Below are 26,346 nucleotides of genomic sequence, written 5' to 3'. Positions count from 1 at the left end.
CTCTTGCTCCACCCTGATTTTAATTGCGACGGTGCCCACAGCCGCCAAAACCCTAAGCAACACACTCCCCGCCCTGCTCTCTCTACCTCCAGCATACTCCTTCAGAGTTCACTCTCAGACCAAGTGCCCTGCGTTGCGTCAAATTGCGAGCGTTCCTTTGGGACGTTTCGCCACAGTGGGAGGGGCTGCTGACATATAGTAAGGCGGAGACGTGGAGTCAAGTCCGGTACGTCTGATAATGAGACTAGTTCCTTGACTAGATCCCTGTTTCCCAGCGCATTCCCTGAGGCGGAGATAGAGATAACACGCCGGGAGTTAGCAGAGCTCGGGACACACGATGCTGTTCTGCTGGGGAGACGGTGTGCCTGTCCAGGTACCCTTGTTGGACAAGGGGGAACGCGGACTCATTGCAGCGCCGCGTGAGATCCAATGTCTGCGGGACCGGCCGGTGAAAGAAGTTTCATGCGGGGCAGAGCACTCGGTGTTCCTACTGACCGACGGCACCGTGTATAGCTTCGGGAAGAACGATAGCGGGCAACTCGGGAGGAAAACGGGCACGTCTGCCTTGGGTAAGCATTCAAACTGAGCCTAGCGCAGTGTGCAGTGCCAACCAAACACACTGGACAATGAGATCCAGAGTGGACAGTGAGGCGAGAGACCCCGACCTCCCAATGGAGTTTATGTACTTTCAGTCCCAACAGATGCTTTACTAACTCAAACCTCTCCCTTCCCCAGTTCTGACGAAGGGTCGCAGACCCAAACCCTTGACTGTATCCCCATCTACAGATGCTGTCTGACCTGCTGAGTTTTTCCAGCATTTTCTGTTTTTTATTTCAGATTTCCAGCATCTGTTTTATTTTTCCGATGTTGAACATCTTTCCAAGGTGGAGACTCCCGGTGTAACCCAATGACAATTTAATTTAATGCAAAGAAACTGCATTGGTAATTTAATGCACTGTTTTGTTTTAATCTTGCAGACCGCCTCTATCCTCTCTACCCAGCCTGAACGACGCGGTGAAAACAGAAGTTTCGTTTCTCTCTTATCGCTTACAGTGACTTCATGCACAATAGTTTCGATTTCCAGCGTGCGTCAAACGATCTTCACGGTGTTTACTTGAAGCGAGCTTCCAGCTGTACCATCCAGTCACACCCGGGATCCTCTGTAACTGTCATCCTCCGCCTTTCACTTCTCACCACGGACCACGGGAATGGTCATCCCACCCCATCTAATGCCATCAGATGCTATCCCCACACTTTGGTGTGTTCACTCAACATTTCCTTCCAGTTCGCCTCAACTATCCTAGTGTTCAACTGGAAGTTCAAGTCAAGTCAGAGTCTTTTTCCGGGGGGAGGAGGGGTGGGGGGGGGGGGAAGGGGCTGCTAAAAACAAGGGCATAGGTTTAAGATCAGAGGCAAGAGATTTGAAAGGGACATCAGGGGCAACTTCTTCACGCAGAGGATGGTACGTATTTGGAATGAGCTACCAGAAACAGTGGTTGAGGCGGGCACATTTAGATAAGTACGTGGATAGGAGTAGTTTAGAGGGATATGGGCCAAACGCGGGCAAATGGGACTGGCCAACTGGGCAACACAGTCACATGGATGAGTTGGGCTGAAGGGTCTGTTTCCATGCTGTAAGACTATGACTCTATAACTCTCTGACTCTAAGTCAAGTTTATCGTCATGTGCACAAGTACGGTGAGGTACAGGTACAATGAAAAACTTGCAGCAGCATCACAGGCACATAAGTACAGACAACACACAGAATATAAATTATACATAAATTATACAAGACAGCAAAGAGAGAGAGAGAAAAAGACTGTACAAAAACAAGACATTAGTGCAAAAGATACAATCAGAAACTAGTCCAAGATGGTCTGTAGTGTTCTATTGCTGTGGTAGGGTTAGAGTTGTGCAGGTTGGTTTAAGAATCTGATAGTTGTAAAAAATAGCTGTTCATGAACCTGGTGGTGTGGGTTATATTCTCTCTTTGATGGATAAAGCTTCCATTCAGCCAGCGCAGTCCCTTCCCCACCCAGTGCTTCGGTTTCCTCACCGATTGTAATGGACACGTCAATGACATCGTGCACACTGAACCTTGACAAAAGGAGATTTTAGTGCATATTATATGGCTCTCCAGCTGAAGAGGTCTCACTGTGAACAGCAGCATCACAAATATTTTTCATTTTAAAGGCATGAAAGGGGAATCTAACAATGCATGTAAAACATGGGTTGGCCTGCCTCGAGAGGCAATGAAAGCAGAGAATATGGAATTAATTAAGTCTCTGGAGCAACCAGTAACCTTCTGTCTTAGAGTACTACCAACTAAGTCACAGCTAACACAGACTTGACTTGGAGCAAGTGCCCATTGTTGAGAAGGCAGCAGGCATGTGTGAAATTTGGAACTAATCCAATCCCAGTTGCACAGCTACCAAATTATGTCAGTTTGATTTTAATTTGTTCTTTGTTCCACAGTCAATGTAATTTTCGTAGTGAATAATGTTTGCATGTGCTGTTATTTTACAGATGAGGTAATGGCTCTGAATACAGAGACAATTGTCAATGTGGCCTGTGGAAAGCACCATACATTGGCTCTTTGTGAAAATGGATCTGTCTTTGCCTGGGGAGCTGGAACCTATGGTCAACTGGGTAGAGGGGAATACCCAACCGCTGTTTCTCAACCAAGGTATTGACTCTACTACCCAAAGGCAATGTGAATGGCACTTGCTCCATGCTAGCCAAACGTTAGATGGCCTCCTGATGTGTGTTATCACTTTGCACCAATTAAATATCTCTTGTATTATATCATAGTTCTTTGGATATCCTAAGTGCCCATATTACCACATATTTAATCTGATGTAGTATGGTCAAGTTTGCGTATTCAGCATGGTAGTGTAGCGGTTAGCGTAACACTATTACAGCGCCAGCAACCCGGGTTCAATTCCCGCCGCTGTCTATAAGGAGTTTGTACGTTCTCCCATGTCTGCTTGGGTTTCCCCCGGGTGCTCCAGTTTCCTCCCACATTCCAAGGACGTACGGATTAGGAGCTGTGGGCATGTTATGTTGGTGCCGGAAGAGTGGCGACACTTGCGGGCTGCCCCCAGCACGTTCTCAGTAATGCAAAAAGATGCATTTCATTGTGTGTTTCGATGTACATGTGACTAATAAATAAACGTCTTATATTCCATCACTAAATAATAATGCTGATATTTCAAGTGGTATTTTATAATTCCCACATCACTGAGCAGTTAATAATCTTCCCTCTGTGAAACTTGGTGATATCAGGTTGGTACTGGATGGTGAATCAGTCAGTCTTCCTATATGGAGGCTGGCATTTCGGGCCTTGCTTCCCAGTCACAAGGTCCAGGCCAAAAGTGGCCCTTGGAAAGAGCACTAGTTCGGGATTTAAGTTCAGATCTAGTCTCTGAGCATCTGTTCAAGAAATGAAATGGAGTCGCTCAGATATAATGGAAAATCATTCATATGCAAGTTAGTAGAATTTCTAACAGAAACTATAGATAATGTATCCAATGTATGACTAATCTGAGACAGAGTATGTGTTAAGTGTAGCATGTTTGGAGGGCACAGGTAGTTTTGTAAATGATGTATCCAGAGGTTTCCATCTTTGGGGTTTCCTTGCATTATGTCTGTATGTGTTGCAGGCTCATTAATAGTGAATCGTTGGACAGCCATTATCATTGGTAAATACAGATCGTAAATTGGTTTATTATTGTCACATGTACCAAGGTACAGTGAATAACCTTGTTTTGCATACCATCCATACAGATCATTTCATCACATCAGTGCATTGAGGTAGTGCAGGGCAAAAACCATAACAAAATCCAGAATAAAGTGTTAAAGGTACAGAGAAAGTCTAGTGCAGGCAGGCAATAAGGTGCAAAGCCATGACAAGGTAGTTCATGAGGTCAGGAGTCAATCTTATCATACTAGGGACCGTTCAATAGTCATAACAGCAGGATAGAAGCTGTCCTTGAGCCTGGTGGTACGTGCTTTCAGAATTTTGCATCTTCTGCCTGATGGGAGGGGGGAGAAGAGAGAATGTTCGAGGTGGGTGGGATCTTGTATTATGTTGGCTGCTTTACTGAGATAGCGAAAAGTGTAGACAGGCTCCATGGAGGGGAGGCTGGTTTCTGTAATGAGCTGAGCTGTGTCCACAACTGGCAGAATGGTAAAAACCAAATAGCTCCTGTTTTCTTTTTCATCTAACCACTGCACATCTGTGGAGATAAGAAATGGCAGCACAAGACTTACTGCTGACCATTAATAAATCTCAGCTTAGTGGTGGTAAACAGTCAGAACTGGAATAAGTGAAGACTGCTTTCTCCTGTAAAGCCAGCCGAGCCCTTGAAACATCAGCTTTTATGATCCCGGGTGTATTATTAAATCTGATTCTTCCACTACCCTTAATTGATGGAATCTATCATGTGCACACACGCGCACATGCACATGCACACTCATTTTATCGGAGAGTTGGAAAAAATGTTTGTCTTTCACTTGCAGGAAAGTGAATCATCTTGAAGTTCCTACTGTGCAGATTAGATGTGGCCACTACCATTCACTGGCTCTTTCTCGAGGTAACATATTATTACCTGCATAGTTGTTTATTATCTTGTCTGTTCTTGGAATTTCCAAATGAAAACTTTGTTCAATCTCTTTAGATGGGACTGTCTATTCTTGGGGACAGAACACTTACGGGCAACTGGGAAATGGAAAAGACTTGGAAAAGCAGCAACATCCACAGAGAGTGAGAAGTCTGACTGGGATACCAGTGGCTCAGATTGCTGCTGGGGAAAGCCACAGCTTTGCCCTTTCTCTATCAGGGGCAGTGTATGGATGGGGAAGAAATAATCATGGACAACTGGGGCTCAAGGACAGGGAAGGTAAGAACACATTAGAATGGTTTTTTTGCAGATCCAGCAAAGCATGAATGATAACAGAATGGACTTTATGAACAGTAGGGCTGCCACTTTGAATTTGTGTGTGGAAGAAATAGAAGTCAATAGAACTTCAGTCTCCCTGTATGCAAGGATAAAGGAGAGAAAGGGATCAGCATTCCTCCTTTCCTGGTACCAGGTTAGTGGAACTTCACCTGGTGGGACCAAACTTGTGAATGCAGCAGATGCAGCCTAGACTGAACCGCGTAGAGGAGGAATGTTCCAACTATTCCACTTTGTCTGACATCCCAAATTCTAAGTGTTCAAAGAATGTAACTTGCCTTCAAACTCCACCAACCAGAATACTTGCAAGGTTCCAGGGCCAGGACGAAGTGTAGTATGTGTAGAGGTTAGCGTAACGCGATTACAGCGCCAGCGACCCAGGTTCAAATCTGGCTACTGTCTGTAAAGAGTTTGTATGTTTTCCCTGTGTCTGTGTGGGTTTCCTCTGGGTGCTCCAGTTTCCTCCCACATTCCAAAGATGTACGGGTTAGGAAGTTGTGGGCATGCTATGCTGGCACCGGCAGCGTGGCGACACTTGCGGGCTGCCCCCAGAACACTCTACGCAAAAGATGCATTTCACTGTGTGTTTCAATGTACATGAGACTAATAGAGATATCTTACTTTATTTTATCTTATGTGAACTTGCCTTTGGCTTTAGAATTCAACAAAAGATATCAAAAGCAAAGATTCCTGGGGGTGCCCATCTCTATCAGACAGTGGAAGCATTTGCTGTCTGGATACAGTAAAACTCTGATAATCCGGCAGGCTCAGGAACTTAGTGATGCTGGATTAGCATGTTTTCCAGACTATTGGAAGTTACTTCTGTTAATACCTCAACAATTTCCTAATTCACTTTTTAAAGATGTAAGATATCCTGATGAATTTTCCCGTGAGCCTGATAAGTTGAAAGGGAGTGCAGGAACCAGAGCCCCAATGAGTGAAGAGGGAATGAGGCAAACGTTATCCGGTGAACCAGATGCTGAATCATTGGGATTTCTAAATAGTCTGAAAGAGTATTATCGGAGTTTTACTGAGGAACAGCCCCACCATCAGTCAGGCTGCATCTTCAGCAGCCTGGTGCAAGAAATCTGGGAGGTCCTTGGATCACCCTGGATTCATTGCTTCAACCACAACCCATTTGATACATTCATCTGCAGCGGGCTGCTTCTAAATGATATGCCAGTCCTCGGCCTCCTCCACTGCCAGGAGAATTCCAAGTGCAAACTGAAGGAACAGCACCTCATTTTCTGTCTTGGAACCTTGTAGCCTAACGACATGAATATTGAATTTTCCCACTTCAGATAATCCCTACCTCCCCTTCCCCACGAACCCCCCCCCCCCCCCCCCCCCCCCCATGTTTCTTCTCTTCTTCCCTTTCCTGGCCTTTTTTTCCTCTCTCTTCTTACCTTTGACCCATCGCCCAGTGGATCTGCTCTCCCCTCCTCCCCCACACCTGCCCATCACTATCTCTTACCTGTATCTACCTATCACCACCCTGTGCCCACCCCACCTCCCCTCTTTTGTCCACCTATCACTGCTCTGCTTTTCTCTCCTATATATTGGGCTTCCCCTTTTCCTATCTTCAGTCCTGAAGAAGGGCCCTGACCTGGAATGTTGACTGACAGCTTTTCTTCACGGATGCTGCCTGGCCTGCTGAGTTCCTCCAGAATCATCATGTTTTTCATTTGCTTCTAAATCCGTCCGGTCAAGGTGGAGTCTCTGAAAAATCCTTATTGATCTGTTGGTTGTAACTACACCAAATTTCACTCACTATTACACACTTCACCGATGATGAATATACAGTCACTATTTATACCAGTTAAGGGACAATGTAATTGATTCAAAATTAACAATGAATAATATTTAACAAGGTTTATTTCCCCTCCAATCTTTGGATCGCCAGAAAAGTATGACTACTTTCCGCTGGTTGCATGTGAAAAAAAGGTGTGTTTAAAAAATGTATCCCAATTGGCAAATTAAGTACTTAAAACTTCCTTCCTCGTCTCTCTTGTGTTCTGGTGGTTTAATGGGGAAATGACACTATTGTTGTGATTGAAGCATGTTGCTGAGAAGTTTCCCATCTATAGATGGCACAACACACCTCCAGTGCTGAAGCAAGTTCTTTTTTCAATAGATCGAGAAATCCCATGTCATGTGAATCCACTGAAGAGGCTCAATGTTAGTTACATCTCGTGCGGCAACCAGCATTCTGTTGTTCTAACTCAGGTATGTTTTTGGTCATTCTTGTGGTCTACTCCATAGTATATGACTAATTAGAGAGTTTAGAAGTGAAGTGATAAGTTGGCTGCTAATTTATTTTAAAATAGGCAAAGGGTCGTTGATATGTTAGGTAAGGATTCCAGCAATGTTCTTGGATTATAACTTTACCTTTGGCAGTGCAGAGGGGATACTGGTAGAGTGGATGGGGATAATGTTAAAACACAACAGGTGAGGTTAATTGACCTTTTCATTGAAAAGAAATTGTTCCAACACTTCCAGGTAACTGTTGGGAGTTTGGTTTCCTCTTGGAGTTAAGAGACGGGATCCAAGAGGCCTCCACAATTTTTCGTTATCATCTCCCCTCCCATGATGATCACAGTTGCAAGTAGGAATATTGGCACAAAGGAGCAGATGATACTTAAACGAGGCTGACTTGGAGAAATGTTTTGAGGTTGGTACCTGAATGATTTGGGCAATCCCAACTTTCACTTTACCATAAACCCCAACAACAGAGATTAACATCTCCGCCAGGTGCCCCAATGTCTCATAATATTTGCCATGATAATCCACAACATGCTAACATTGTATGAATCATAAAATGCCTCATTGAAGATCTAGTGCATATTTTACCTTGTGCATAAAGAACATTTCTGACACTAAACTATCAATCTTTCCCTTGAGAATATTGGGATGTTCCTCTACCTTAAAGGCATTATTTGTATGTAAATTACATATGTTGTTGGCAGTTTAAGAACATAAGAATAGGAGCAGGAGTAGGCCATTTGGCCCTTGGAGCCTGCACCATCACTCACCAAAGCTGATCTTCTGCTTCCGCACCATTTTCCTGCACTATCCCCAGATGCTTTTGAGTCCCTTAATGTTCAGTTCCCTTAATGTAGTTTAACTGCATATAGTGGAAAGATTCAGTTTCAATGGTGACATGCATAAGATGTTTTCGTCCAGCTGCTGTGTCTTGATGACGTAGTGTCACAAAGTCATGCAGCACGGAAGCAGACCCTTCGGCCCAACTGGCTGACCAAAATGCCCATCTAAGCTAGTCCCATTTGCCTGCATTTGGCCCATATATCTCTAAGCATTTCCTATCCATGTACCTGTCCGAGTGCTTTTTAAATGTTGTTGATGTACCTGCCTTAACCACTTCTTCTGGCAGCTCATTCCATGTATGGACCAGCCTCTGAGTGAGAAAGTTGCCCTTCAGGTTCTTATTAAATCTCTCTCCTCTCACCTTAAACCTATGGCCTCTAGTTCTTGATTTCCCAACCCTGGGAAAAAGACTGCATGCATTCACCCTATCTATGCCCCTCAAGATTATATACACCTCTGTAAGATCACCCCTCATTCTCCTATGCTCCAAGTAATAATATAACTCTGAGAACATCTAATCCTGGGAACTTTTCCCGGGGTCGAAATGTCTAATACTAGAGGGCATGCATTTAAGATGAGAGGGGGTAAGTTCAAAGGAGATGTGTGGGGCAAATTTTTTACACAGAGTGGTGGGTGCCTGGAATGCGCTGCCTGGGGTGGTGGTGGAGGCAGAAATGATATAGAGGTGTTTAAGATCCTCTTAGATAGGCACATGAATGTGCAGAGAATGGAGGGATATGGACATTGTGTAGGCAGAAGGGATTAGTTTAGTTAGGCATTTAATTAGTTCAGCACAATATTGTGGGCCAAAGGGCCAGTTCCTGTGCTGTACTGTTCTATGTTCCAAGTTCAGTGGAGACACAAGAGACTGCAGGTGCTGGGATCTGGAGCAACACACAAGATGCTGGAGGAACTCTGTAGTACAGCCCCACTGTGAAAGGAGTGGTCCCAAAGTACTCTATGGAGTAGTGTTGTGGTGTTTGTATATTAACGTTTCTAATCCAAATCTAATCTGAAGAGCTGGTACATAACATAAGGGATAAATATTTCATGCTTGCAAGTTTCAAATCAGTGAGGATACATAGTTTTGTGAAGGGTGTTGGGAAGGAGCAAGAGGTTCAGAATTCCCTACCTTTTGTGTGAAGATTTCATTCCCAGGATGACCCATTCTAATTTTAACATTGTGTTCCCCCCCTCCCCATTGCAGGATGGAGCTGTATTCACATGTGGAGACGGGAGCTCCGGACAACTGGGCAGGACGGGCAATGTGACTTCTTTTCAAAAGGTGGCGAATATCAAGGACGAGGTTTCCCAGATAGCTTGTGGGAGGTGAGTAACCTCAAGGTTTGAAGTGTGGTCAGCCTTGTTCTTTTCCTTAAAGCTAGAATTGATTCCAGTGCATTCCAATAACTTTGTGTTCAGTTCTGGTCACCTCACTATAGGAAGGATGTAGAAGCTTTAGAGAGGGTGCAGAGGAGATTTCCCAGGATGCTACCTGGATTGGAGAACATGTCTTTTGAGGATAGGTTGAGTGAGCTAGGGCTTTTCTCTTTGGAGAGAAGGAGGATGAGAGGGGACTTGTTAGAGGTGTACAAGATGATAAGAGGCATAGATTGAGTGGACAGTCAGAGACCTTTTCCCAGGATGACATAATTTTAAGGTGATTGGAGGAAGGTATGAGGGGAATGTAAGGGGTAAGTTTTTTTACACAGAGAGTGGTGGGTGCATGGAATGCACTGCTGGCAGAGGTTGTGGGGGCAGATACATTAGGGACATTTAAGAGACTCTTAGATAGACACATGAATGATAGAAAAATAAGGGGCTATGTGGGAGGGAAGGGTTAGATAGATCTTAGAGCAGGATCAAATGTACTGTGTACTGTACTGTGCTGCAGTGTTCTACGTTCTATGTTTAATGATTCATCAACATAGTATGCAACACACTAGTGGAGGAGAAATCCGTCTATAGTTGCTGCTTATGTAATAATTGGCCACCAGTTGTAGTTGCCTCTGCATGCTTGGATCCATAGAAGTTAACTAGGGGCTCAACAGTGTGGTTACTAAGTTACTGGAATGGGAACTAGAGTTCTGAGCCATTGAGAGAAATACATACATTCATATCCTATTAAAGCAGCTGGTGAATTCAAACAGATCTGGAATTTAAAAAATAAGGCTGGTCTCAGTATTGGCAGCTGGGAAACATCTGGAATGTTTAAAAACCCATCTGCTTCCCTCCTTGATAAACACAGTCATTGCATTATTTCATAGATAACACTGGCTTCTTTTTCATTTTACTTTCTGTGGGCAACTGTGGAAAGATGAGCAGAGAGTTCTCTGCTTGTGTTGCTCACTGGACCTCAGTTTCACCATATTTTCCCACTGACCCTTCCTAAACTCATCCAAAACTCACCCTAACCTCCGCTCACTTGAGTTCTCCTGTCAGCCTGTGCTCAGTAACCAACATGGTCTCCTGGGTCAACTGTCTCTCAGATTTTTATCCTTCTGTTCAAATCCCTCCATGGCTTCACCTCTTCCTGTCTCCGTTACCTCCTCCAGGCATTTGTGTTCGTTCAACTCTGAACTCTCCTTTGCATTCCCACCTCCTTCACCTGACCATTGACAGCCAAGCTTATCTCAGAGACTAGGTGGCAGCTCCCAGGGACCTCCTCATGCCTAATCCTTGACCATAACCCCACCAATGATCATCAGGTCACTGTCCCCCATACCATCATAAATCTCTTCACCAGGAGATCTACCCTTCGTCCTGATAGTTCCCCAGTCCCGTACCTCCCGTTCCTATCTCCTACCCAACATTCACAAACAGGACTATCCTGGTAGGCCCATTGTTTCTGCTTGCTCTTGTCCCACTGAACTCACCTTGACTCTGCCTTGTCCAGTCCTTCCGACCTACATCCGGAGCACCTGGCATGCCCTCCACCATTTTAACAACTTCCAATTCCCCGGCCCCTGCCGCCTCATTTCAGATGAAGAGTCTCGACCTGAAACACCGACTGTCCATTTCCCTTCACAGATGCTGCCTGACCCGCTGAGTTCCTCAAGAAGTTTGTTTTTTGCCTTTAACCATCTCAGCCATAAATACCAATCCTGAATCTCTCCACTACCCCTCATATCCTTCTTACTCTCCTCTACGGTGCTTCCTAGAATGGACCTCTTTGGCCAAGTTCTTGGTCACTTGTGCTAGTATGGCCATTTTAGGTTGTGTACCAACTTAGATTGGCTGTGTTCCTGTGGTGCTCCTTGGGGCATTTTTCCAAATTAAAACTATTGAAGAAATTCTCCCTGTTAACTCTCTCATCAGCAGTCAGAGATGCAATAGAAGGGACTAATTCATATGTGCTGCTTCATGGTTTGTCTTTTTGCCACTAACTGGTGTTCCTCCACAGACCAATATAAGTCCAAAGGAGGGGGTGTTGTTGATATTCTTTTTCAACAGTTATGATTACATTTATGGAAATTCTTAAAAATACTATTACAAATCGTATCTTCATGTTTTATGTATCTTTAAATCCAAATCATAGTAAAAGTTATCGTGACGTATAGTTATTCTCAAAACACAGTAACTAACATACCAGATCTTGTAGTGCATGGGATAATCTCCCATTTAAATCCAAGCTCGGAGGTAGCAAAGTTGATTGCATAACACGCACAAGGTGATTTCCATTCCCAGTGGTGCTGCCATGTTCTCGGACTCTTAATCCTAGCCCTCTAAGTTATTCCTTTATAGTTACTTGAGCATTTCTTTTTGCATTACTTCAGATTGCATGACAATCTTTGCACCATTCTGCTACGTTGTGCTTGTCATTGTAGTTATTGCTGTAGGTTATTATTACCATGTTTACTCTGAGCTTCATGCAAACAAGGAATTTGTCAGCAACATACAAAACGCTGGAGGAACTCAGCAGGTCAGGCAGCATCTATGGAGGGAAATGGGCAGTCAATGTTTCAGATTGAGACCCTTCACTGGACCAGAATTTCATTGCACACTGGTGTATATGACAATAAATTAATCTAATCTATTTGTTGACTTGTGTTTTCTAGTTATCACACACTCGCCTACATCCCCTCCTCTGATCTCGTGGTCTCCTTTGGCTTGGCAAACCGGGAAAAAACAGAGAGAGCTTCAACAAGAAACCAAGTTCATTGCGGTAATCAAATGGCAACAACTCACTCCTGACTTTGCGTTTAGTTTTCATCCTGTAATATTTTAACAAATCTGACAAGAACAGATCACTTTTTTCTTCAAGTGAAATTGGCAATCATACAAACATTATTTCTTTGGTTCCTTCTAAGTTCATTCCACACCATTGACAGTGAAATGATTTTAAGTCAGCAGGACTTTGCAGCTGGAAAGTCCTGAAGATGTCAGTTCAATATTGTAATATCTGATTTTCATTCAATTTTTTGGTATCAGTCATGCAGATTCTCAACAGTCCAAATTCCCCAGGGTGCATTTGAGCCCCAGAAAGTGTTGGTACGGGGATCATCAGCTCCAGGGGCTATTACAACTCCAGATACTGGTGAAAGTATGCAAGTGTGAATGTGGCAGGAAAGGTCAAATTCAAGTTTATTATCATCTGCACAAGTACATGTGTGCACAGATGCAACGAAAAACTTACTTGCAGCAGCATCACAGGCATATAAATTGGTTTATTATTGTCATATGTACTGAGGTACAGTGAAAAACTTTGTTTTGCATGCCATCCAAAAGATCATTTCATCACATCAGTGCATTGAGGTAGTAAAAAGGAAAACAATAACAAAATGCAGAATAAAGTGGTACAGATACAGAGAAAGTGCAGTGCAGGCAGGTAATAAGGTGCACGGCCATAACAAGGCAGATTGTGAGGTCAAGAATCCATCTTATCGTACTAGGGAACCATTCAGTAGTCTTATACCCGTGAGATAGAAACTGCCCTTGAGCCTGGTGGTAAGCAGTATTCACAAGAAAAACCTAAACTAAATATTAAATAAATTTAATAATCCTACTTTTGAAGCAAGGGATAATAATGTAGAATGCAGAGCAAAGTTAATATACATGTTTTCATTTAGTAGTCTTGTAGCAGAAGTTTCTTCATTTCATTAAAATCGTTAAAGCAAGGCTCTACCTGGTCTCTCAGGTGGTCAGAATAGACGCCTTTGCAAAATTTTTTGGAAGAGCACAAGAATTATCCATGGCCTTCCAGCTTTCAATAAACCTCACAACAGCAACTTATTTGGTCATTATTACGTTGTTCTATGTGGGAGCTTGCTATGTGCAGTGTGGACACAGTGCACACATCATTAAAGCAGATTTATTTCAGACCTGTTTCAACAAAGTTGACAGCATCATCCCTCTTCCTTTGATTAGAATTGACATAGTTTGCTCCAAAACGATTTCATTGGCTACAAAGTGTTTTGCAATGTGGCAGAAGGGATTTGAAAGGTGCTATAAAAATGCAACTCTTTCTTTTTCCAGTTGAACTTCTTGGGGTATCTCTGGTTTACAAGGTGTGGCACAGTGATGTAGTAGATAATTCTGGAGATACAAGAGACTACAGATTCTGGAATCTAGAGCAACACACAAATAGCTGGAGGAACTCAACAGGTCAGGCAACATCTATGGAGGGAAATGGGCAAAAAAAATTCCAGATGAAGTGTCCCGACCTGAAACGTCGACTGTTAATTTCCCTCCATAGATGCTGCCTAACCCACTGAGTTCCTCCAGCTTTTTATGTGTTGTAGCAGATGGTGCTGTTGTCTCAATGCTTCAGCGACCCAGGTTTGACACTGACCTCTGGAGTCTGCATGCTGTCCCTGTGAACAGGTGCTCTGGTTTCCTCCCACATCCCAAAGACGTGCTGATTGGTTGGTTAACAAGCCGATGAGTGGCAGGAGAATCAAGGGGACGTTGATGGGCATGTGAGCGAGAAAGATTACAGAGAACTAAGTAGGAAAACAGGACCAATGGGATTACTCTGTGAGCTAGCATTGACTAGATGGGGCAAATGGCCTCCTATGTCATGAGGAAACATGAAAAATATGGCTGCATGTGCAAAATGCCAAACGAGACATTGTTTTACCAAATGTGTGTTTCTTTCAGAGTCACAAAGTGCCAAGGTTCACAAGATTTTTGCAGGAGCAAACATCAATTTTATTCAGACTCAGGTAAGCTTCTAGTGGTCTGCAACAGTAGATATCCAAAAACTTCATAGAAAAACTGGACTGATATTTCTTCAATTAAAAAAAAACATTATTATGTCGTCAACTCCGCTCCTCTGCATTCAAGGGTTATTGAAAGGGATCTGAAAAAGGTCAACGACAGTAGATATCAAGTCATGTGGAGTTTATTGCCATGTGCACAAGTACGGCGAGGAGCAGTTACAATGAAAAACTTGCTTGCAGCAGCATCACAGGCACGTAGGTTCAGACAACACACGGAACGTAAGTTATATATAAATTGTACAAGAGAGTGAAGGTAAAATAACTGTGCAAACAAAACAATAGTAGAAGAAAAAATATAATCATAGATAAGTCCATGGTAGTGCAAGGGGTGATCCATAATGTTTTGTTACTGAAGCAGGACTAGGGTTGTGCAGATCAATCCAAGAACCTGAAGGTTGCAGGAGAGTAGCTGTTCCTGAACCTGGTGGTGTGGGACTTCTGTACCTCCAGCCCCATGGTAGCGGACATCCTGAGAGATTGTGACCAACGTATGAAGGAAGTCTGTACCAAGATCTTACTGAACATCAGAAAACCACCATACCAGCAAACTGCATATTTAGAATAAGTAAGTTTATCTCAGAAGTAAAACTAAAACTTCATTAGTGCTAAAACCTGCATGGCACCACTGTGGTTTAGTTGCATTTCCAAACACCCCAAACTTCCTGAGGGTGTTTGCTGGTGATCATGCAAATCAGGGGCACAATGCTGTTGCCAGCATAACCAATCTATTCATGAGAATATCACACTTGGAGTATTGTGTTCAGTTCTGGTCGCCTCATTATAGGAAGGATGTGGAAACTTTAGGGTGGGCATAGAACATAGAACAATCGCAGCACAATTCAGGCCCTTTGGCCCACAAAGCTGTGCCAAACATGTCCCTACCCTAGAAATTACTAGGCTTACCCATAGCCCTCTATTTTACTCAGCTCCATGTAACTATCTAACAGTCTCTTGAAAGACCCTATCGTATCAGCCTCCACCACCGTTTCCGGCAGCCCATTCCATGCACTCACCACTCTCTGAGTAAAAAAACTTACCCCGACACCTCCTCTATACCTACTCCCCCAGCACCTTAAACCTATGTCCTCCTGTGGCCACCAATTCAGCCCTGGGGAAAAGCCTCTGTCTCTGACTCAGAGGAGATTTACCAGGATGCTGCCTGGATTGGTGAACATGTCTTATGAGGATAGGTCGAGAAAGCTAGGGCTTTTCTCTTTGGAGAGAAGGAGGATGAGAGGTGACTTGATAGAGGTGTACAAGATGATAAGAGGCATATTTCGAGTGGACAGTCAGAGATTTTTTCCCAGGGCGAAAATGGCTAACAAAAGGGGGCATAATTTCAAGGTGATTGGAGGAAGGTATAAGGCGTCAGAGGTAAGTTTTTTACACAGAGAGTGGTGGGTGTGTGGAACACACTGCTGGCAGAGGTTGTTGGGGCAGATACATTAGGGCCATTTAAGAGACTCTCAGATAGCCACATGAATGACAGAGAAATGGCAGGGAAGGGTTAACATTTGGGAGGGAAGGGTTAGATAGATAGTAGAGCAGGATAAAATGTCGGCACAGCATTGTGGGCCAAAGGGCCTGTACTGTGCTGTAGTGTTCTGTGTTCTATGAGAATTTGGTCAACAAGTTAGAACAGGGAAACAGTCACTTCCAGGCAGCTGGAATAATGCTTTATATTCATCGGAGCTTGACTTATTTTGCTAGCAGCAACAGACAAGGAAGTAATCTTCTTGGAGACCTTCTTGGAGCTCTGTATGTTTCCATCCATGTGCATTGGTTTTCCTGTTACATTACTGACAAAATCAATGCACAGACAGGGCACGCAGTTGGTACTTTGAAACAGTAGTCTGACACCTCGTGACACCGAGTGGAGATGTGCTGGCAAGAGTCTCCATGACCTGCTGCATGACCTTCTTCTATGTAGTAACGGAAATCTGGATAAAAGGTAGGGAGTTACCATAGAACCAATGTCAAAGCATGATGCTGTAGTTAAAAATTTATAAAGCTTTTGCAGTTCTTTACATTGCTGCAAAAATATTGGAAATCCATCCACGTCCACACTTCAGCGAGGTACACATTAAGGCTGTAGCTTACAAGTAACATTCACAAAGTACTTAAAGCCAGCAGAGCTTCACACAGATCATTCCCACCTATCGTAGCCACAGGGTGTCTGACCAGTTGCTCAGGCACCTTCTGGAACGCAGGCTGACAATTGGATGTCACCTGTAACGTTCCGATAGGGGAAGGATTCCAAGCCAGAACAGACATCTCCAAGGGCCTTGGCTAGGTTATGGTCCATTTGCACAGCCCAAAGCGTGGTCTTCTCACAATTGACAGAACACCATGCAAGACTGAATCACAGTAGAAATCACTGCTGCCATTTATTATTTGGTGGATCAACGTCTTGATGTAAAATACCTCTCTGTTATTTTTTTGAAAGATTAACTATCAAATAAGTTCATCAACTAGAACTTTAAGCCTTGGACTTGCAGGAACCCCGCTTGCACATGTTGGGTTAAAATACCAATAAAAGTACGTTACACTTGTGGTTGAAGTAGAATACTTGGTTATGACACTTGAAAGCAGATTAATCACATGTATGATCAAGATCCCTTCCATTCTGGATCTCATTCATGACAAGAATGTTAGAAATAAAAGCAAAAGACTGCTGAACCATTCAATGAAAATGTGGCCCATACCTCTTCCACTTCTCTGCATTATCCTCCAATCCCTCAGTGTTCAAAAAACTGTCTCGGTCTTGACTATTCTTAATGACTGAGCATCCAAAGTCATCCTGAAGCAGAGAATTCCAAAGTTTCCCTGCCCTCCAAGTACAGAAATTTCTTGTTATCTCTGGGTTGAATTGCGATCCCTCCTCCTGAGACAATATCCCCTTGATCTAGACTCTCCTGGAGGTGGAAATGACCTGTTGCTATTGGTATTGGTTCATTATTGTCACTTGTACTGAGGTACAGTGAAAAACTTGTCTTGCATACCGATTGTACAGGTCAATTCATTACACAGTGCAGTTACATTGGGTTGTCATCTCTCAATTCCCTTGAGAATCTTGTGTTTCAAAGGGACCTTCTAGAATTAGCCCCTTGTTCCAGATCTTCCTGTTAATGGCTTGCTATTACATCTTCTCTCCATTTAAGTAAGGTCTCTCAGTTGAATTAACTTGCAGAAGTTTGATGTCTGATTCATTTATTTACCTTATTTTTCTTTCAGCTCCCAATACCTGCAGTTGACCTTCGCCACAGAGACAGTAAAGAGCAGATGCTCACATTTGATGCAACCGTTGTTAAGAAATGGATCAGCACTGATGAATGCAGCAATGAAAGAATTAATGCAAAAAAGTTAGCACTGTTTATATCAGTTATTTGATTTCTGTCCAATGCCTTAAGATAAGTCTTTGCACCCATTGCAACTGAGAATATTTGTGATCTTGTGTGAATTCTCATCAGTGAGTCACACCAGCCAAAGTTTGTTGGAGAACCTACCACTTGTGCCATGGGGAAGCAATATAATAGACCTATAATGTACAGATGATAACTACTCAATTTATTGAACCTATGCCAGCCCAGTCTTTGATCTGTTCAATTAGTCCTACTTCCATCCCCATTAATTAATAACATTTTCCTCTTCAAGTACACCGATTTGTAAATCAATGCTGTTTCTATCAACCTGTGATAATGGAACTAGGAGTGCACCTCTTTAGCTGGGATATCCCGACGTAGTGACTTTGCAATCTTGGTGGTAGTAATGGAGCTAATTTGCCAATAAGGAAGAAGATGTAGTTCAATCCATACAACCACATCAGATTTCGAGCAGTGCTGGTTCCTGGAAGTCTCCTAGTTGGATAAAGAGATGGCTCATAATCATCTGTGGAAGTGATTAACTGAATGTTCCCATCACTGAATTACTTTCAACCAAAAACTTTGATTGATCCATGTTATATTTTTTATGTTTAATTCCCTGTTTAAATTACAATATTGTGGACCTCTTGATAGCAGGCCTCTACCCCAATGGGTTTGACCATTCATCCCACACTCTGGAAGCTCAGCATTTTTCCTGCTCCCAGGGTCTCTGTTGACTTTTGCAAATTACTGCAGTCGACAAGAAGTAAAAGCACTTTTCCACAATTTTGTCTGGGTGGCCTGCAATTCAGCTGCAGTTCTTTGAAGGAAGAAGAGAATGCAGATCCCAGAATCTGCAGGCCTACAAACACTGTGCCGGAGGAACTCAGCATGTCCCGCAGCAAATGTGGGGGCAAAGGAATTGTCGACCTTTTAGGTTGAAACCCTGCATCAAGACTGGTCAACAACTCCTCCCCCCTCCCCAAAGATGCTACTTGAGCCACTGAGTTCCTCCAGCAGATTGGTTGTTTCAATTCTTTGAATTTCATTCCAAAATTTAGAAAAAAGCATTATTTATGTCAGATTTTTCTTTGCTAGAAATTTGTAAGAAGGTATCATAGTATTAATTGAGCAATTTAACACTTTTTGTCTTTCATACCCTAGTGAAATTGGTTTAATATTTTCATCCTCATCCTGCCTCGTTGGGAGTTTCCTCAAGAAAAGGTGAGCAAAATAAAATCTTTGCAATTATATCAATCTGGATTCCTTACACGAAAAATGAAAAGCTGCAGATGTAGGAAATCCAAAATAAAAACAGAAACTGCTGAAACTACTCAGCAGGACTGGCAGCGTTTCTGGGGAGAGAGAACGAGTTAATGTTTCATGTTGATGACAATGATCTAATGAAAGGTAGTCAACCTGGGAAGTTAATTCTCTTCCTCTCTCTCCATAGATGCTGCCCAAGTATTGCCAGCATTTTTTTTTGATTTTAACAAAAGCGAAATTGCTGGAGGAACTCAGTTGGGGGAAAGGAATTGTCTCCAGCTGTGTTCAGCAAAGGATACTTTGAAGGCTAAATGTTTGTTTAACATGTTGATGAGTAAGCGAAACTAATTTGTGATCTTGTACTTTTTTTCGGATATTTTTGAACTTGTTCTTGACAGAAAGAAATAATGTTTACTAACTTCACACCCCACCAAATGAGATCACAGCTCTTTATTAATAGGAGGCATTGGGTAAAAACACAGATTCAGGCAAGATTGTAAACAAACCATAATGCCATGTATTTGGAGACATTTGGAGAGGAGGATGGAGGGATATGTGCATTCTGTAGTTAGGAGGGATTAGCTATGTTGGCACAACATTGTGGGCCGAAGGGCCTGTTCTGTGCTGTACTGTTCTATGTTCTATGCTAAAATGTAGGGTTTAGAAGAACTTTAGGTGGTCAATTGAGTTATGCTATGAAGTATTATGTTGCGGGTGTTTTAGAAATGTCAATGTTTGCCTTATAGTGATGGAGACCAGTGCAAAACAGGAGGCAACCTTTTGAGTGTTGATATGGAAGCAGCCAGAGAAATGTTTCAGAAGATTAGTGAAAAAGACTGGATTGTCAACAAGGTAAATATCTGCACCATTTCATTGGGATGGCCTGCTCATGCTTTTCACCTTATGAATACTGGATATCTATTACAATGCAAAATACATAACTATTTAATACTGTGAATTACTTACACTAAATTAGATTATTAAAATTGGACTCATTAAGCCAGATAGAGCTACCTAATACTCAAAATTAAAAGTGGAGGTAAAAGTTTCCAATATTACTTATAATAAAATGAGAGAAATTAACCAAGCATGCTATCCCCTCGCTGCACACCTCGTCTATGTGGACTCTATTGGACACCTTGAGCTAATCACTCAAGATGCTTTTCCAGATGCCATGTTACCTTTCTCACTATCCTGTAAAGCTGTTTACGTTAGGGCTTTCTGACGTCTGTGATAAACATTTATTGTGAATTGGGGTGATGAATGGTAGCATATTCAATAAGCTCTAAGATGGTATGGTGGTGTAGCAGTCAGTGCTGCCTCACAGCTTCAGGGACCCAGGTTCGATCCTGACCTTGTATGTTGCCCGTCCTCACTCTTCCAATGACTGTTTAGATTTCTGCTGGTATTCTGGTCACCCTACATCCAACATAATTGGTTGCTGTAAATTACCCCTTAGTGTATGTAAGTGGCAAAACAATCAAAGGCGAATTGCTAGGCTTGTAGGAGTGGCAGGGAAGTGAGGAGACTGGGTGCTGGCATAAGCTGAAATGCTCCACTGTAGTAAGCATTTGTTTTACAGATAACATCAAGCCTGGCATCGAAATTAATTCCACATCTTAAGATGATGTGCTCTGATGAAGAAGCATTGATGATTTACCTGATTCTGCCAGAGTGCCCTGTAATGCAGCACAAGAACAACATCAGCACTCTGCTTACTGACTTTGTAAAAGCCATTGCACATCTGGATCCTGCCTCAAAAGATACACTGGGTAAGAGAACCAAGCCAAGCATGGCTCTTTGCATGCATTCATTTACAGAACAGGCTGGAGAAAGGAAAAGGAGGAGTTTCAATACTGCTCTGCAAGAACTGAATCTCAAGTGAATGAGAAATCAGCAGTTGTCTGCTATAGTGGACATGCTTTAGGGCAGAAATTTATTCTCAGTCTCTTGCACAAAATATGCATATAGGGTTTGTACTTGTCATATAGTAGAAGATCTCCAGTTTAAATTTCTTAGGACTTTGCATTATTTGAATTACATATGTATTTGGATTATAGATCAGTGATGGTTTTGTATAATCAGTGTAATGTTATTTTTAAATACATCTATGAAATGAATCAAAACTTTTAAAAGATACTTATTTATTAGATTTGTTCATGTTCGTAAATATTTCTAAGAGTCATGTGCTTCAAGAAGGAGACACAAGAGACAGCAGATACTGGAAATCTGGAGCAACACACAAAGGTTTTGGAGGAACTCAGTAGGTCAGGCAGCATCTATGGAGGGAAACGGACAGTCGACGTTTTGGGTCGAAACCTTTCATCTGGACTCAAAAGACTGAAGGATCAAGATGAAGGGTCTCGACCCGAAACGTTGATTGTCCATTTCCCTCCCTAGATTGCCGCACGTGCTTCAAGAAGTTTGGATGTTTTCCAATCAATGGCATTTGTACCAGAAATCTTCAACTGAACTCAACTTCCAAATTCAGTTCTGGTGACTGAGAACAAATTTCTAACCATTTTTGCTTTGCTTATCAGTCAGGTGTAGTTTGAGTTGCATTGTTGTGATACCCATCTGAATCTCACTACAACTAGCACTCATTTCTCTAAGAGAAGTTAGTTTATTTGCATGCCTTCATCATTGCTGCAGCCTTGTGAGAATATCTTTACCAAAAGACTGCATCTCTTTCCTCAAGAAAAGGGTATTAAATGCTGGCTCGACCAGTTTTGCCCTGAAAAATAATGTCATTATTGAAAGCTCTAGATTCAACTCCTGCAGTCATGGTAGACAAGGATGTTCCTATCTTTCAACATTGTAAATAGTAAGTTCTATACATATCTTCTGTTATTATTCTAGTGCTTTGATTATTTCAGAGTAGCCAATTTTGTGCTTTTTTTTGACAATTAGGAAAATATTGGTCAACCCTGGAATCATCCTACCTGAATACGATTGTCGAGATGATTAAGAATCTGTTGACCCAGCTGGTAATAGACCTCCATTCCTTATATCAATCATTGCCACAGTCACAGTATCTCCTGTTAAATCAAATGCAAACTGATTTAAAAGAAGGTCTGGATGTACTGGAACTAGTCTACAAAGTAAGTATCACAGAAACCTGCTATAAATATATCATTTCAGGCACCACCTGAAGCACAAAACAACAAGGTACTAAGATCATTTTTTCCTGTATTTCACCTTTAGGCAAATACCAAGTCAAAACATAGAATTCCACAGAGCAATTTCTACATCAGTGAACTTCAACGGCTTCCACTCAACATCCTCACACCTAGCGAAGGACAATGGGTAAGTTTCAAGCAACATCCTTAGAAGTGTTGGCCTGGAACTAAGATCGATGTCTGTGCTTGTTTGGTAGCCTATTGTAGGCAACTTCTCTGCCTCATTGTACTATCGTGCTACCACCTTGTTTTGATGCTTTAGTTACAGATGATTCCATCAGTGTTTCTTCCTGAGAAATAGAACAATTATTGAGAACTTCCATACTATTTAAATGATATTCTAATAGTGAATTTGGTGAGTTAAAGCTGAGCCTGTTGGCCAGAGATTTCTAAAACCAGAAAGTACGATCATCTCTAACAGTTGACGAACAGTTTATGGTGTCTTTATTTTAAACAAGGAAGTTTACTGGGACAGAATGAAATATCCATTATAGCGTTGAAAAGACAAATATTTTTACCAGTGAATCAATGCAAATAATAGCCAATTTTTCTTTACCCAGTTCAAGTGGCTTCTATAAAATTGGCCAGTCAGCACAACGTCACCATCTCACAGGTCAAGCGACCCAGGTTTGATGCTGTCTGCGTGGAGTTTTCACATTCTCCCTGTGACCATGTGGGTTTCGCCCGGCTCACCAGTTTCCCCCAACATCCCAAAAACATGCTGGTTTGCAGGTCAGTTGAATGCTGCCAGTTGTCCCCAGTGTGTGGGGAATTGATGGGTGTCTGAGAGAGAATCAGTTCCAGGGAAATAAGTGGGGGAATGGGATTGTTTTGAGAGTCAGCATAGACTCTCCATCGAGAACTACCTGTCTACATCTTCCTCACAGCACAGTTTATCATAGACTTGATGGGCTGAATGGCTTGCTACTATGTATTGGTATTGGTTTATTATTGTCACTAGAACCAAGGTACAGTGAAAAACTTGCCTTGCATACCATTCGTACAGATCAATTCATTACACAGTGCAGTTACATTGAGTTAGTACAAAGTGCATTGATGTAGTACAGGTAAAAACAATAACAGTACAGAGTAAAGTGTCACAGCTACAGAGAAAGTGCAGTGCAATAAGGTGCAAGGTCACAACAAGGTAGATTGTGAGGTCATAGTCCATCTCATCGTATAAGGGAACCGTTCAATAGTCTTATCACAGTGGGGTAGAAGCTGTCCTTAAGTCTGGTGGTATGTGCCCTCAGGCTCCTGTATCTTCTACCTGATGGGAGAGGAGAGAAGAGAGAATGACCCGGGTGGGTGGGGTCTTTGATTATGCTGGCTGCTTCACAAAGACAGCGAGAGATAAAGACAGAGTCCAAGGAGGGGAGGCTGGTGTCCGTGATGCGCTGGGCTGTGCCCACAACTCTCTGCAGTTTCTTGCAGTCCTGCGCAGAGCAGTTGCCGTACCAAGCCGTGATGCATCCAGATAGGATGCTTTCTATGGTGCACTGATAAAAGTTGGTGAGTGTCAAAGGGGACAAACCGAATTTCTTTAACCTCCTGAAGAAGTTGAGGCGCTGGTGAGCTTTCTTGGCCGTGGCAACTACGTGATTTGACCAGGACAGGCTGTTGGTGATGTTCACTCCCAGGAACAAATGTCATAATAGTCATCTTTGTCTGTGAATATCATAATAACACTACTTGTGCTTTTTTACTCTTACATGGCAATCAAATGGAAAAGGCCGACATTATCCTGATGATTCTTTCCTACCCATTTATCTTTGATTTAATCGTCAAGGCTCAGTTACTTCGTGTGGATTCAACTTTGAAGAAGCAGGTAAAGAACTAAATGTATGATTCCAAAGTGATTTTAAGTTTCACTGCCTCTCTTCTTCAAAGTTGTTCCTGAAAACCTATCTCTTTGTCCAAGATTGTGGTTCCCAGTACCAATGTCCCCAGTCCTAAATATTCGTGCCAACGGTTGTTTGATGATAATCCTGTGAAGGGACATTTAATTAAAGAAGGAAATGTTGCTATCACAGCAAAACTTTCCCTTTGCTCCCTGCACTCACTCATCTCCCTAAATCAGTTGTGCAAAGAGATGAGTGAAGAGGATGCCAGTCTTTACTGCCTTCCTCGTTGCCCGAGCCACTGCCCCTTCACTGGTCCTCACTGTCCCGCTCACTGCCCCATCAATGCCTCTGTTGCTCCACTTGCTTCCTGCACACTGTCCCTTCCTGCCCCAGTCACTACCGCTCAGTGCAATGCTCATTCACTGTATCATTGGCACATCTTAGTGTTCCTTTAGACTCTGCAAGCTCTGTACTCATATTATGTATCCCAGTGTAATACAGTAAGATTTGTCCCGACTAATACTGTACCCCAATGTTATACAGAGACACAGCTGTCCCCACCAGTACTGTACCCTAATGTAATACAGTAGCAAACCTGTCCCCTCCAGTACTGTATCCCAGTGTAATAGTGACACACCCATCCCCACCAGTACTGTATCCCACTGTAATACACAGACGTCCCCACTAGTACTGTAGCCCAGTGTAATACAGTGACACACCCATCCCCACCAGTACTGTATCCCAGTGTAATACACAGACGTCCCCACCAGTACTGTAGCCCAGTGTAATACAGTGACACACCCATCCCCACCAGTACCGTATCCCAGTGTAATACAGTGACAGACGTCCCCACCAATACTGTACTCCAGTGTTATACAGAGACAGACCCATCGCCACCAGTACTGTAGCCCGGTGTAATACAGTGACACACTTATCCCCACCAGTACTGTATCCCAGTGTAATACAGTGACACACTTATCCCCACCAGTACTGTATCCCAGTGTAATACAGTGACAGACTTCCCCACCAATACTGTACTCCAGTGTTATATAGAGACAGACCCATCGCCACCAGTACTGTAGCCCGGTGTAATACAGTGACACACTTATCCCCACCGGTACTGCATCCCAGTGTAATACAGTGATACACTTATCCCCACCAGTACTGTATCCCAGTGTAATACAGTGACACACTTATCCCCACCAGTACTGTAGCCCAGTGTAATACAGTGACAGACGTCCCCACCAGTACTGTAGCCCAGTGTAATACAGTGACAGACGTCCCCACCAGTACTGTACCCCAGTGTTATACAGAGACAAACTTGTCCCCACCAGTACTGCAGCCCAGTGTTATAGAGACAGACCTGTCCACACCAGTACTGTATCCCAGTGTTATACAGGTGTAACTCTTCTGATCTTTTTTAAATCTTTTTTGTCTATCAGACAGCTGGCAGAACCTCAGTTCTAGACGCCTTATCCAATGTTCAGCAACATGATACTTCTTCCATGGAGCCTCAGAATAGTTTTTTATGCTTGAGTTTCAGTGGGAATTGAACCTAGTCCCTCTGACTCAAGGGAGGGAAAGAGACCGACCAAGCCAGGACAGATGCCCAGCAATCAGTGGATGAAAGTGAAAACAAAACTGAAATCTGAGATAAAGACAGAAAATGCTGGAAATACTCAGCAGGTCAGGCAGCGTCTGTAAAGAGAGAAACTAAGTTAATGTTCCAGGTCAAAGACTCTTTGTCTGAACGGGAAAAGAAAGAAAACAAGTTAGTTTTAAGTTGCTGAGAAGTTGTTGGGACAGGTGGGTAAAACAAAGGGAATATCTCCAATAGGTTATCTCACGTGAGTTTATGTAGCAATTAGAAGCAGGTTATACTTCTTTGTCTGTGTGATCTGTTGCTGATATCAGGTCTAAGGAACATGCAGTCAGCTAGCCTATACCAATGGAGAGAGAAAAACTGAATTTCCCAGTTCTGACGAAGGGTCCCAGATGGAAAACATTAATTCTGTTGCTGTTTCCACAGATGCTGCCTAACCTGCTATGTGTTTCCAGCAGCTCCCGCCTGGAACTGAAATCTTTCATCTCTGGCTTCTCGTAAATCTCATCTGTGTCATCCCAAGGACATTGCCATGTTTCCTAAAATTAGGTGACCAGAAGCAGATGCCATTTTCCATTTACAGCCTAATTAACACTTTGGACAGACTTCACGTAACTTCCCTGCTCTTGTAGTCAATTTATGAAGGACAGGACCTTAAATACTTTACTAACAATCCTCTCGACATGCCTGTGTCTTTCAAGGATTTATGCACATATAAACCAGAACCCTTTGTTACTGCACACCTTTAGAACTTTTCATTGAGTTTGAGTGAGTAACTTTTCATCTGCTATGTCTTCCCTTTCAACCA

General features: G+C 42.8%; 1 protein-coding gene across 1 annotated transcript in view; it reads left to right on the top strand.

The window, feature by feature from the left end:
• The first annotated feature begins 232 nt into the window (after positions 1-232).
• The window catches only part of herc56.1 (HECT and RLD domain containing E3 ubiquitin protein ligase 56.1), a 100,483-nt gene continuing 74,369 nt past the window's right edge, over positions 233-26,346 (top strand). The window contains exons 1-15 of the mRNA XM_052041017.1: positions 233-569; positions 2,527-2,686; positions 4,522-4,595; positions 4,680-4,901; positions 7,093-7,184; positions 9,271-9,392; positions 12,122-12,228; positions 14,163-14,227; positions 17,519-17,646; positions 18,811-18,870; positions 19,659-19,764; positions 20,495-20,684; positions 21,823-22,013; positions 22,117-22,218; positions 23,824-23,919. Coding sequence (XP_051896977.1) covers positions 338-569; positions 2,527-2,686; positions 4,522-4,595; positions 4,680-4,901; positions 7,093-7,184; positions 9,271-9,392; positions 12,122-12,228; positions 14,163-14,227; positions 17,519-17,646; positions 18,811-18,870; positions 19,659-19,764; positions 20,495-20,684; positions 21,823-22,013; positions 22,117-22,218; positions 23,824-23,919 — 1,947 coding nt within the window. The 5' untranslated portion in view covers positions 233-337. The remainder of the gene's footprint in view (positions 570-2,526; positions 2,687-4,521; positions 4,596-4,679; positions 4,902-7,092; positions 7,185-9,270; positions 9,393-12,121; positions 12,229-14,162; positions 14,228-17,518; positions 17,647-18,810; positions 18,871-19,658; positions 19,765-20,494; positions 20,685-21,822; positions 22,014-22,116; positions 22,219-23,823; positions 23,920-26,346) is intronic.

The sequence above is a fragment of the Pristis pectinata genome, chromosome 2, assembly GCF_009764475.1.
Source record: "Pristis pectinata isolate sPriPec2 chromosome 2, sPriPec2.1.pri, whole genome shotgun sequence".
NCBI classification, from domain to species: domain Eukaryota; kingdom Metazoa; phylum Chordata; class Chondrichthyes; order Rhinopristiformes; family Pristidae; genus Pristis; species Pristis pectinata.
Note: the sequence above shows the minus strand (reverse complement) of the source record. Positions and strands in the feature narration are given on the sequence as shown.